The following is a 13,135-nucleotide window of genomic DNA, read 5'->3' as shown; positions in this document are numbered from 1 at the left end:
ACGTTTATTTGCATCAGACAAAACCTACCAAGATAGAGATGAAACTGTTCTTGGGGATTCCCTCTTGTGGGTTGGGGTGATTTTATTTCTTTTCCTTTTGTTTCTCTACCTTTCCTTATTTCCCCATAATCATTCTATAATACTTAAATGTCGCTTAAAAATTCTAAACCAAAAAAAAAAAAAAAAAAAAAAAGATAAATATGGTCAATCTTGGTATTTTTTCCCCCTACATCCAGAGGACACATGTTCCTGTACCAGTGGAATGGTTCTTGTAAGACAATGTTCCCAGAGGCTCAGAACAGTTCAGCCACTTTTCAGTTCCCTCCTGAGTCATCAAAGACACCTAGCTTCCGCCTTTGCTCTGGTTTTGAGACCAGCTGGGACCTGGGACCCTGTGCTGCAGGGCTCACACCTGGACAAGTGTCTCCTCGAGCAACAGAACAGAAAGAAACTATAAGGGGCTAAATACAACTGCATGCACTGGCAGTGAGGGCAAATTATGAACAAGACACTAAAACCCAACTGCCATTTCTGAAGTGCCAGGAGCAGACGCAGGGGACTGCGTAAGATCCCTGCACACAGCACCACCAAGGGGGTGGGCGGACCACCTAAGCCACCCCTCCAGCCCCACCCACTGATCTGGCCCCACCCTCACCCCATGTAACGGATCAGCTCACCCCTACCCAAGTAAGGAGCAAGGAACCGGTTACTTGTTTTTGCTCCCTGGTGCTATAGCAGGAATCACAACAAAGCCTTACGTGAATTTCTCGTCTGGCCTCTTATTGATTAAGGAGACCAAGAACTCTGGTCGGTAACAGTCTGACCTCTCTTTACCCCAAAGTGACTTACTCTGCCTTCTGGAGCCGCCCTTGCCTCTGTGAGCTGATGTCAGGCACAGGGCAGCTTTAGGACTCCCAAATAATTATCAGGTGTACAAGTTCCTAAAAAGTACCAGACACCCAGGAACCCACAGCATCTCTCTGCTGTGCCAGTGGCTCCGGCTTCAGCCACACTGGGGACAGCCTGCTGCTGGCCCGAGGCTCTAAGTGGCCCTAAGCACCAGGTGGTCTGCTGTGCTGCAAGGGAAACTCAAGGGACTTCAAATCAAGTGTCCGGAGGGAATCCCTGTCTAAGGGGCCCCAGGTCCCAGAGGAGGGAACGGCGGTTTTCCAAGTTCCGTGAGAGAAAGAGCAGCCGGCACACGGTACCCACCCGTCTCCACGGTCACGAAACATGACGGAGCACTCACTAAGCTTGCTGCAATCCCCACGCTCTTTTAAAAAGCTGTTTCACTAAAGGCTACAGATGGATTTGCCCAGACAAGTGATGCTGCTTCACTGTGTATGGAACGTGGCAGGCTACTCCCCTGCATAAATCCCTCTGCAAAGTTACTAAAAAGCCGTTGGTGACTATGTATCACAGGAATACACCCCAGGTGCAAAGGGAAGCCATTTCACGTTAACAACCCAATAAAGAGTCACCCACATGATTAAAGCTCAGTGCTTTAAACCTTTCCCAGCGTTCGGGGGCCATTTCATCCTTTTGGAAATGAAGCTGCACACAGAACAATGAAGAATGGAGAAAAACAGAAAGGCATTCTGGAAAGCCTCAAAAGATTCCCTGAGAGCCTGCTTCCAAAGAGAACAACTTGAATGAAGGGGGAAAAAAACAAAGGAAAAGAGAAAAGCTACCTGTGGAAACACCCTCTCAATCTGGGCCAGCCTGCTCAGAGCGTCTGCATTTAAACACAAACAAACAAACACACACCACGATGTTCCTGAAACTATGGTGTTGGCCGCTCTGAAGTCCACTGGTTGAAGCTGGTGTGAATCTAGGTGGATGCAAAATGGGGGGAGGGGATTATTAATTTAATCATTGCCCTCTGTATCTGGTAAACAAATGCTTTTAAGTGTGTAGTCCACGGGGAAAAGCTGGGCTCCATCCCCATACACAGGCGGCCTCGGCCACCTGACCACAGGGAATCCAGGCTGCCGCTGCCGCTTTCAACCCTTGATGACTCTGCAGAGAGACGAGCCAGAGCCCAGCAGTTGCTGTTGTAGCCAATTGCGTTCTGAAGTGATGGGCCCGCAGGGAACAGCTACACACATAGGGGAAAGCAGGCATGGTTCACAGCTGCAGGGAGCTAGGGCAGAGAGGCAGACTGGGGCTCCGTCTGAGCCGGTCTCCTCTGCTCCATCGTGGCCCCAGGTCCCATTAGCCGCACAGCAGTCACCTTCCCCAGCACAGAACTGCAGGTCACTGAAAACAGAGGGCCTCAGGGATGGCCGCCCCGTTCCCTCACTTTGCAGGCTTCGTAGAGGAGGCTAGACTTTAGCTGTCTGGCTCACTCCCAGACCCAGAGGGAGCCCAGCACCCCGAAACTGTCAAACCACGTGTCTGCACCCACGCTCCACTCCCCTCCAGGGCGTCTACGCTCACTCAGATCTTTCCTTGGAGCTTACTGATGTTTTATATCACAGTCCAACCCAACAAGTTTGATGATATCATTTCTAAAGCCCTGGAAAATCCTGAGCAGCAAAGCAGAAAAAGTGCCTCCACCCACAGACAACCCTTTAAATTCTCAGGAAGTGAGAGTTAAGAGTTCAAGGGAAACTACAGAAGGGGGTCAGGAGAATTAACAAAATCATCTCTCAAAACAGACCCTAGGAACATTAAAGGGTGGCAACCCTGGGTGCAGAAGACATCAGTTCTTTATTCTATTTACGCTGCATAGACTTCAGACACTGAGATGTGCAAAGGAGTAAAAATAAGATGCTAGTACTAAACACGCATGTATACATATACACACATATATAGAATTCTTACGTTCTGATATTTTAAAGGGTGAATCACAAACTACTTACAAAACTAAATAGAATGACTCATTGCCTGAGGGTTTCAGGGCATAATCATTCTAAGAGACTATTTTATTGCTAGCATTGACAGTCACGGCTTCATCGATTTAAAAAAAAAATCTGAAATAGTTAGTCCATTTCTCCATGGTCCCCCTTTCCAAAAATAACTCACTTCCACCTAGAAAGCATCCGTGAGCAGAGTTTTCTAAGGCGCTGCCCCTGCACGTACAGTCGTGAGGGCCAGGAGTTATTTCTGGAGTAGACTAAAAAGAAGGCCCGAGATTCTTTGAGTTCACTGGCTGGGAGGCTGTAACTCACAATGGTGAGACCGATGTACACCGGGAGCCAGGACTGAGACCGGCGTGCGGGGGACACCGCTGGGGACCCAAGATGCTGACAAAATTATTTCAGCCCCACCAAGTCATCAGACCGAGAACAGAAAGACAAACTATGTGACCAGTCGCAATGCACGTGCCTGCTTAGTTAGCTACGTTCTTATCAATATCAGTCGTTCCGCTAATGTATACAATTTCCTAATACTATGTTATTGGCTGACTGGTTCAGTCTGGATTGATGCAAAAATGTGGGGAAATGGTTAATAGCTGCACTTGGTGGGGAGGGTATAGCCCAAGTGGCAGAGCACGTGCTTAGCATGCATGAGGTCCTGGGCTCAACCCCCAGTACCTCCTCTAAAAAATAAATAAACCTAATTACCTCCCACCTCAAAAAAAAAAAAAAAAAGAAAAAATTAAGTTAACAAATAAATAAAACATTAAAAAATAGTAATTGCACTGTATCTGGCTTGTCGTCCATGGGAAAAGGCACCAAAAAGGTTCCAGGTACTGAGGTGGATGGAGTGACCTCCTGAGGCCGGAGTGACACCCCAACCTACCCCAGAAAGAAACAGCTGGGGTCAAAGACTACAGGCAAGCATTCTGAAGACAGAAACCAATTTTAAATAAATTCAAAGTACCATCAGTTCACCATTATCCATGCCGGTGGTAGGAGAGTTTATTCATGAAGCCACAGAAGGAAGAGAAACACCCCGGGGCTGGCTGGACCCACCCCCGCCTCCTTCGTGTTCCAAGACGTGACACCTGGGAACAGGAAGGGGTACACAGGTAAAACTGGAAACAGAAAACTATGACCCTGAAAAGTATGCTGTCCTAGAAGGAGGGGTGGAAAGGAGCAAGTCACACCCACCAAGAAGGCAGGGCCAGCGTCCCCGAGGGCTCCCTGTGCCCTGTGTTACTGACATATGCCTCAACACGTTTCTTTTAAGCCTCTCGAACAGAGTGATTCTCATGTCCCTGGAATAACTGAGGACACTTACCTAAAGGCTGAGGACTCACCTACAGGACTTCTGAGGAATGCATCCTTCAAGCCTTACCATGTAAATAAAATTTAGGGAGGGGGAGGGTATAGTGCTCAGTGGTAGAGCACGTGCTTAACATGCACGAGGTTCTGGGTTCAATCCCCAGCCCCTTCATTAAAAAATAATAATAAATAAAAGCGAACATCATTTATTTTACATGTAATTAAAGAATTCCTAAAATAACAATACCATGGAATTATCTGTGTCTTAACCTTTACGCCTGTTTGTAGAATTTCAAGAAAACGACATTTGTCTTTCGGGCTAACTCATACATCCTCTTCACAAAGACTTATTTAACACCCACAATGCATACAACAATGCCGTCGGAGCTGCAAAGACGTAAGATTCAAAAGATGAAGTGAAGGTGGAGGAGAAAAGTACAGAGAAGACTAGGGGAGAAGGACCAGAATCATGCACTGTGAACAGTGTAATAGACGATTTCGAGCAATGAAAGGGCGATCGTGTTAACCAGGGAAGGGGTGGATCTAAAAAATGAAGTCTACGTGTGTGACGCCCCCAGGCCGGCAGAGTGAGAGAGAGAGAAAGGAAGCAGGCGCTTCCACATCGGGGGCTGTGAATCTGCGAAGGCAGGAAACGGGGGGCTTCTAAGGGTGGGGGGATACTCTGGCAGCGACGGAGGGTCCAGGACGCCAACAGGCCCGAGCACAGGGGACAGCGGCCCCGCACGCTCCCAAGGACGCGCCCCGACACACGGCCGCGCACCGCGGGCGCCCCGAGGACAGCGCCCCGGGCCCCGGCCTACCTTTGCCATAGAAGAACTTGCGGTAGTAGTAAGCGCCCAGGTCGATGTGCTCTATGATGTAGCGCTTCACCTTCTCCCGGTGGATGGGCTGGTTCTCCCTGGGCACCTCCAGGACCGACACCCCCGCGTTGGTGCAGTGGGAGCTGAGCGACGACTCGAAGGAGCAGCTCTCCCCGGAGCTGAAGGAGGACGAGCTGGCCCTGCAGAGGGCGATCCTCCTGTCGCCCTCGCCCCCCGTCTCGTTCCGGAAGTACGGGCAGCTGAGGACCAGCTCGTTGCTCTTGCCGTCGCCCTCGTCGGCGTCCAGGTTCTCCTTGGAGTTGAGGTCCTCCTTGCTCCCCAGCGGGGACTCGCAGCCGCCCGCCTGGCCCGCCGGCACCTGGGTCTGCGAGGCCGCCGACGCGCCGGTGGTGATGTTCTTCCTCTTCCCCACCTTGGCCCGCGTCGCCATGGCTTCGTTGATGTTAAACAAAATGCTCTGGACGTCGTAATGTGCAAAGCAGCGCTGACAGTGCCAAGGGCGGACGCCCCTCTCCAGGCGGCCGTCCTCCGGGTCGGAGGTGAACCTGAAGGTCTCGTGTTCGCTTTTAACGGTCCGCAGCTTTCGGAAGAGGGACGTTTCCACCGACTCCGACTTCAACCTCCGTTTGAACGGCCTGTCCCTGTCTCTCCCCATTAGGAGGGCACTGTCCACATAGTCTAAGCCTGAGATGCGGACGAATTCTCCTCGCGAGATCTGTGCCGCCGCGTGGAGGCTGGGAGAGATCGCAGGATCGCAGGGGAAGAACTCGGGGAACCCGAAAGGGGCCATCGCCTTGTGGTCGTAGTTCTCCACCCGGTACCCCCGGAGCATAGCGAAGAAGTTTTCCCCGGACAAGCCCTGCCGGTCGATGGAAGACGTGCTCCCGTACTCCCTGTGGAGGGCGGCCCCGGTGTTGGGGTTCACCGCGTTTTGGTCTAAGACATCTTCGGCGTCGATGTCACTGATGGTGACGTCACTATTGCTCCTCTGTCTTATGGGGTGAAGTCCCCTTTGAGGCGAGTGAACGAAGATGTCTCCCATTGTGTACTTGTCCTCCACGAAGTCTAGGTCAAGCTGCGCCTCTGGCTGGCCATCACTCTGGTCATTCTGCCCATTGTGCATGATGGACGTGACGCTTTCGTAGCTGGTCTGAGACCGGCTCTCCCACAGGGTCTTGCAGGGCAGCTCCTTGGAGCAGTCCTTTTTAGGAGGCCACTCGGACACTCTCGCTCTCACACCCATCTTGGGCATGGCTGGGGTACCATTAGCCGGACCGCCGCTCTCGCTGGAACTCGGGGCATTCAGAGAGGCGGCGGGTCCCATGTTGCCATTAAGGGCTTTAAATTTTCGAGCAAAATAATCATCGGACTGCATGATCCTGGGAGGATCCTTGAACTTGGAAGAGGCTCTGCCAAGCTTGTGCTTCTCTTCTTGTGACTGCCTGGGGTCACTCATGTCTCCCCAGCCGAGACGCTCCAAGTCTCACGAGGAGGACAGGTGTAAGTCTAACGACATTGTTACTCACCAAGGCTTCTTCTACAGCTGTGGTTTCTCTTCTTAACCAAAAGCAAACAACATCTTCAGAGTATGGTGTCTCTGAAACCCACTTGTTTCTCAGCTGTTGTAATAATTTTGTGCACCTCCGTCCTTTTCAAAAGCATCCTTTAAGACATCTGGCCGCATTTCCTTCACCTGAACTGAAAAACAGAAAACAGCCATTAACAGTGATTACAGCTCAAGTTCAACACATTCTCCATATGGTTTCTTCTCTGTCCTTTGCTCCTCCTCCTGACCATCTTCAATTCCCCACCAAAGGGTCATGCAGTTTCCTGGTCCTGCACTGGTGTTCATACATCTCCTCTCCTAACGCTCTGCCCTCCTGCTCTACTTGGCTGCCTAGAATTCACACCACACAGTCAAGCATTACCCTCTCTAAGAAACTTTCCAGGACCTCTCCCACCCTCAGCCCACATCTGAGAAAAGCGTGCTTCCTCTGTGTTTCCATAACACTCCACCCACACGTACCACAGCCGTTCCCCTTACACTCTCAGTGCTGTTTACCCATCAGTCTCCTCCGCTAGCTCACTGCAAGCTCCTTTATGTCAGGAACGACGCCTTTCATCTCTGTATCAACATGGCCTATTAATGGAGCCCGGCTCGCATCAGGCAATCAAACCACATTTCAGTTAGTTATAAGAGTAACACAGTGATCATGTAATTGTTTGAGTATTATTAAACTTTCAAAACAGTTAAACTCAAAACGTCCAGGAGCAAAAGGGGCCATCCCGGGCATTACCAATGAGTTTTCTGAACACCCTCTTGCAAGCAAATAGGAACTCACAGAGTTACAGCGGGAAGGAGTCTTCAGGAATGCGACATCTGAACAAGCACAACTTTCGAGCGCATCACACCACTAGCAACCTGACAAGTGCGCAGGGGAAATGGAAGCTGAGAGACGGAAAACACAATTCACCTGTGCGGCTGGTAGATCCTTGACCTCATCAGCTCTCCTCTTTAATTACAAATCATTTTTTTTCCAATTTATTCCAGGTATTACATATTTCCCTAAGTGATGGCTGGCTGAGAATCTTACTGGTGGTGCAAGAATAAAAGAATGACGCTACTTCTTCGAAAATAATGATGATAATAAAAGTATAATATAGTTGACTTCCCTCAGCCTTCACCAAAGCAGAAAAAATTACTGCAATCCTGTTAGAAATAATGTTAAAACTCCAACTAGCTAAACAGTGGAAGAACTGTTTTCAGTGGGCTCCTAATGGCTTTGCGATGACCATGCGGCGGTCTATTGGAATAGCAGGCCTTTACTTATGATAGCAGCTCGCTTTCCTCCTCTTTGGGGGGAAAAAAATCAGCCTGGCCATGACAACACGCTGTCTGTTCCCAGGGCAGCTTCATAATCGAGGAAATATGATGATATTTTAGGATGTGGGAAACAGAGCAAGAATGAGCAGTCAGATGCTTCTGTGCACCAAACAGACCAGCACTTGCCCGGGGTCCTCAGAGGGAAAGGAGACCTGACTGCGTCCGTCTTAACTATTTCACTTAGAATTCATGTGTTTAAAAGAATCACAGATGATGCTGAATTACAGTTCTAGCCTATATAACTTAGATTATCCTCAAATCTTTTCATGAAAACTGAAAAAATGGCAACTGAGATACCAAAGAAACAACTTTCTCCCTGATAGCTCTCTGCTGAAGCGGCATCTGACTTGCTGGACAAGGCTTCTGCATACTATACATTCAATCGATAAGTCTGCTGCTTACAGAACCCTCAACAAAGTTTGAAAGAGTAAGAATAACCTCTCATGGTTAGCACAGAGCTGTGTGGATTCTCAGTAGGCTGTAAAATGGTACTCATGTTCGTTACTGACCACTAACCCGCATGCATCCTGTTACAGAAGGAAGAACCAAGCCCTACCTGACCTCAGTCTCAATCACTGAACTGTGTCGTTTCTAGAAATATAATCAGGAACTGAGGGCTCACCATCTTAACAAATTAGGAAAAAAACAACAAAATATACCAAAGGAAAGAAAAAATGAATACAGATAAAAGCTGAAATTAATGGAATGGTGGGGGTGGGGAAAAGGAAACCCTCCTTCACTGCTGGTGGGAATGCAGTTTGGTGCAGCCACTGTGGAAAACAGTATGGAGATTCCTCAAAAGACTAGGAACAGACTTACCATATGACCCAGGAATCCGGCTCCTGGGCTTACATCCAGAAGGAACCCTACTTCAAAAAGACACCTGCACCCCAATGTTCACAGCAGCACTATTTACAATAGCCAAGACATGGAGACAGCCTAGATGCCCATCAACAGATGACTGGATAAAGAAGATGTGGTATATTTATACAATGGAATACTATTCAGCCATAAAAATCAACAACATAATGCCATTTGCAGCAACATGGATGTCCCTGGAGAATGTCATTCTAAGTGAAGTAAGCCAGAAAGAGAAAGAAAAATACCATATGAGATCGCTCACATGTGGAATCCAAAAAAAAAAAAAAAAAGAACAAAGATACAAAACAGAAACAGACTCATAGACATAGAATACTACAAACTTGTGGTTGCCAGGGGGAGGGAGGTGGGAAGGGACAGACTGGGAGTTCAAAATTTGTAGATACTGACAGGCATATGCAGAACAGATAAACAAGATTAGACTGTGTAGCACAGGGAAATATATACAAGATCTTGCGGTAGCTCACTGCGAAAAAATGTGACAATGAATATATGTATGTTCATGTACAACTGAAAAATTGTGCTCTACACTGGAATTTGACACAACATTGTAAACTGACTATAACTCAATAAAAAAATGTTAAAAGAAAAAAAGAAAGAACAGACAAATCCAAAAGGTAGTTTTTTTTTTTTTTTAAAGAGGAAGAAAACAGGTAAGACTCCTTCCCGAGCCTGAAAACGGAAAAGAGAGAAAGAGCAGCATCACAGCCATGCGGAAACGAGACGGGAGACACGGTCACACACACAAGGAGATACTGAGATGAATACAAGTGTAAAAGAATTACCCCACAAGCAATCTGTGGCCATACGTTTGGAAACAGAGAGGAAACTACTGATTTCCTGGCAAAATACAAATTCCCCAAACTAATCCAAGAATAGAAAACTTACATAGAGTGATTACCACTGAAGAGAGTAGAAACTTAACAAACCCCAACTAAAAATATGACCTTGGCTGACAATCCTTTGAGACTTGCCATCTTTCTCAAGATGAAAACCTAAACCCTGGCTTGCGAGTCTCTCCCCAACCTGCCCTGCTCTGAAGCCTCATCTCCCCGGGCTCGCCCCTCTCCTCCTCTATGGGGGCCCAGCCATCTGCAGGTCTCCCAGTCTTCAGGCTGCCCCCTCTTCAGGTCCATGTCCCTCTAAACAGAGCATCCATCACTTGCCTCGGCCGAGGGGACAGCAGTTCATCCTCGTCCTTCCCATCCCCGCCCAGTGTCCCCGCACGGGGTCCGTGGCACCCTCTCCCTCCTTATGGACAAGCCCATTTCCACATCTTTCAGTGACTTCCAGTTTCACTCCCTGTAACTCTCTGTGAGGCCCCCGAGCTGCATCTGTTCCCCACTTCAACTGCCATGCTTGGCACCTTTTCCAGGATGTGGTAGAGATGCTCAATAAACGTTATTCAATAAATCCACAAATTACTCAATATATATGACAGGCAGTAACCTTTATCATAATATAAAGTATTTAATATGTGGGGGAGGGTATAGCTCAAGTGGTAGAGCGCATGCTTAGCATGCACAAGGTCCTGGGTTCAACCCCCAGTACCTCCTTCAAAAGTAAGTAAATAAATAGACCTAATTACCTCCCCTTCTCCTGGCCAAAAAAAAATTTTTTTTAATATCATATGCTATCACTTATATGTGGAATCTAAAAAATGATACAAATGAACTTATTTACAAAACAGTAAGAAACAGACCCACAGACATAGAAAAGAAACTTATGGTTACCGAAGGGAAAAGAGAGGAAGGAGGGATGAATTAGGAGTTTGGGATGAGAAGATACTGACTACTTTACATAAAATAGATAAACTACAAGGTCCTATAGTATAACACAGGGAATTATATTCAGTATCTTGTAATAACCTATAATGAAAAAGACTAGATGTCTATCTGTATAACCGAATCACTTTGCTGTACACCTGAAACTAACACAACATTATAAATCAACTATCCATCAGCTAACGTAAATAAAGAAACAAAAAGTAAAATATTTGATATTTAAATGGCAGGCTCTTGTGCTACTGAAATCTAGTATAATCATAAAAGTTTAATAATTTTGCAGAAACACGTTAATTATAGAGTTAATTATAACTCAAACACAGAGAATTGTTAACTCTTTGCAGGACACTTAGACCCAAATCCTGACAACAGGCTGCCTCGACTCTAAATTCAACAACTGCTCCACTCTGAAAAGAGGGCTTCCCTCCCCTAATTCTGTACCAGATAACGAAGTGATGACAGACAGGTCTTCCCACTGTACGGAAAGGAAGAACGCCATGCTTCACCTTCTAATCGTCTCTGCAGTGTGTCCATGAGGCTAAAGGTCTGGCCCCAAACAGGACGAGAATGAGACCCACATGGCCTGCCCCACCCTCGGTCTCTGACCCGTCCCGGGTCGGGCAGAGCAGCTGATGGACCGCAGAGCTCCGTTTTCCTGCAGGTGGCCCACTGCCAGCTTCCTGGGGAGCTGGCGTGATGCCTGCGCGTGGTGCCACTCCAAAACAGGATGGCAAGTGGGAACCGCACAGTCAGAGGACCCGGTCAGAAGGGCATCCCTCATGTTCAGTTAGAGATGAAGGTATGTGACCTGAGAGCCCCGCATGTCATTTGTTTAATGGACTTCTGTTAAGTGCGCGCCTGTCCTTCCTCTGTGATTTTACACCATTCTGCCGTTCTGACAGGTTACGATGGTGTTCAACTGGCCAATGCAGAGTTCTCAAACAAAAACGCCATGGCATTTTCCTGCAAAAGCCAAAGTGCTATTTCATGAAATATTAAGAAAACATAAAATAGGGTGGAGGGTATAGCTCAGTGGTAGAGCACATGCTTAGTATGCATGAAGTCCTGAATTCAATCCCCAGTACCTCCTCTAAGAATAAATAAACCTAGATACTTAACCCCACCAGAAAAAAATTTAAAAAAAAGAAAACATAAAATAGACGGGGGAGGGCACAGCTCAGTGGTAGAGAGCATGCTTAGCATGCACGAGGTCCTGGGTTCAATCCCCAGCACCTCCATTAAAATACATAAATGAATAAATAGATAAATAAACTTAACCACCCCAATCCCCACAAAATTTTAAAAAATTATATGTGTAAAAAAGCAAGGAAGGAAGGGAGGGAGGAAGGAAGGAAGAAAGGAAGAAAGGAAGAGTAAAATAAAAGGGACCCCTATATGTGCGTGGCATGGGTACCTATCTCCCTTCCCACTTGCTCCCTCCTGCCTTAATTCTTTTTTTTTTTAAAAGAACTTTATACTTTCAGAGCAGTTTCAGGTTCACAACAGAACTGAGCAGAAAATAACGAGTTTGCACATAGCCCTTCCCACCCGCACATATATACTCCCCTGCCCTCAACATCCCCCATCAGTGTGGCGCATTTGGTACAATCGATGAACCCACATGGGCACATTATTATCAGCCAAAGTCCATAGATTACGTTAGGGTTCACTCTTGATGTTGTACATTCTATGGGCTTTGACAAATGCATAATGACATGTAGCCACCACTATAGTATCATACAGGGTAATTTCATTTCCTAGAAATCCCTTGTGCTCCATCTGTTCATCCCTCCCTCCCTCTCCCCACGATCTTTTTATTGTTTCTGTAGCTGTGCCTTTTCCAGAACGTCATTTGGCTGGAATCGTACAGTTTGTAGCCTTTTCAGACTGGCTTCTTTCATTTAGTAACATGTCTTTCAAGTTTCTTCTATGTCTTTCATGGCTTGATAGACTTTTTTTTATTGCACATAATATTTTTTAATTTACATATATGTACTGTTCATTGTTTCTGAGAACATTTAGATCTTTAGCTTTTTAAACTTACATAGCTATGAAAGGAATAAAGCCAACCACAAAATAAGAATTAATTCAAAAAGATACATACACCCTGCTATTAACAGCAACATTATTTATGATTGCCAAGATATGGAAGCATCATAAGTGCACATCAACAGCTGAACAGACAATGGAGGTGCAGCATACACACACACACACACACACATATGTGTGTAATGGAATACAAATTCTACTTAAGAGTACCCTAAATGAACTACTTTCCTAACTTCATGGCTAAATGAATTCACCCTGCTCTCTTGGTGTGGTTACCAAACAAAGTTAAACATCAAAGACAATGCAGAGTCACCGAATCCCTTCCTGAGGACTTTACCAGAGAGTGGACTGATAATCTGCAGTGAGACCCAGTCAGTGGCAGGACAGCCTCTTCCCCAGGGAACTGCCCCAACCTGGATCCTGACCACTTGCTGGGACGGAGGATGCAGCGTTCATCGTAGAAGGCTCGTTGATTAAAATGAATTGCTAGGTACAGCCATTGTGGAAAATAGTATGGAGATTCCT

General features: G+C 46.9%; 1 protein-coding gene across 1 annotated transcript in view; it reads right to left on the bottom strand.

Annotated features, from left to right (window-relative positions):
- SIPA1L2 (signal induced proliferation associated 1 like 2) overlaps positions 1–13,135 on the bottom strand; it is a 195,434-nt gene that overhangs the window by 90,461 nt on the left and 91,838 nt on the right. Inside the window, 1 exon segment of the mRNA XM_032491815.1 lies at positions 4,994–6,712. Coding sequence (XP_032347706.1) covers positions 4,994–6,470 — 1,477 coding nt within the window. The 5' untranslated portion in view covers positions 6,471–6,712.

This window comes from Camelus ferus, chromosome 11 (genome assembly GCF_009834535.1).
Source record: "Camelus ferus isolate YT-003-E chromosome 11, BCGSAC_Cfer_1.0, whole genome shotgun sequence".
NCBI classification, from domain to species: domain Eukaryota; kingdom Metazoa; phylum Chordata; class Mammalia; order Artiodactyla; family Camelidae; genus Camelus; species Camelus ferus.
This window is presented reverse-complemented; position numbering and strand designations above follow the sequence as displayed.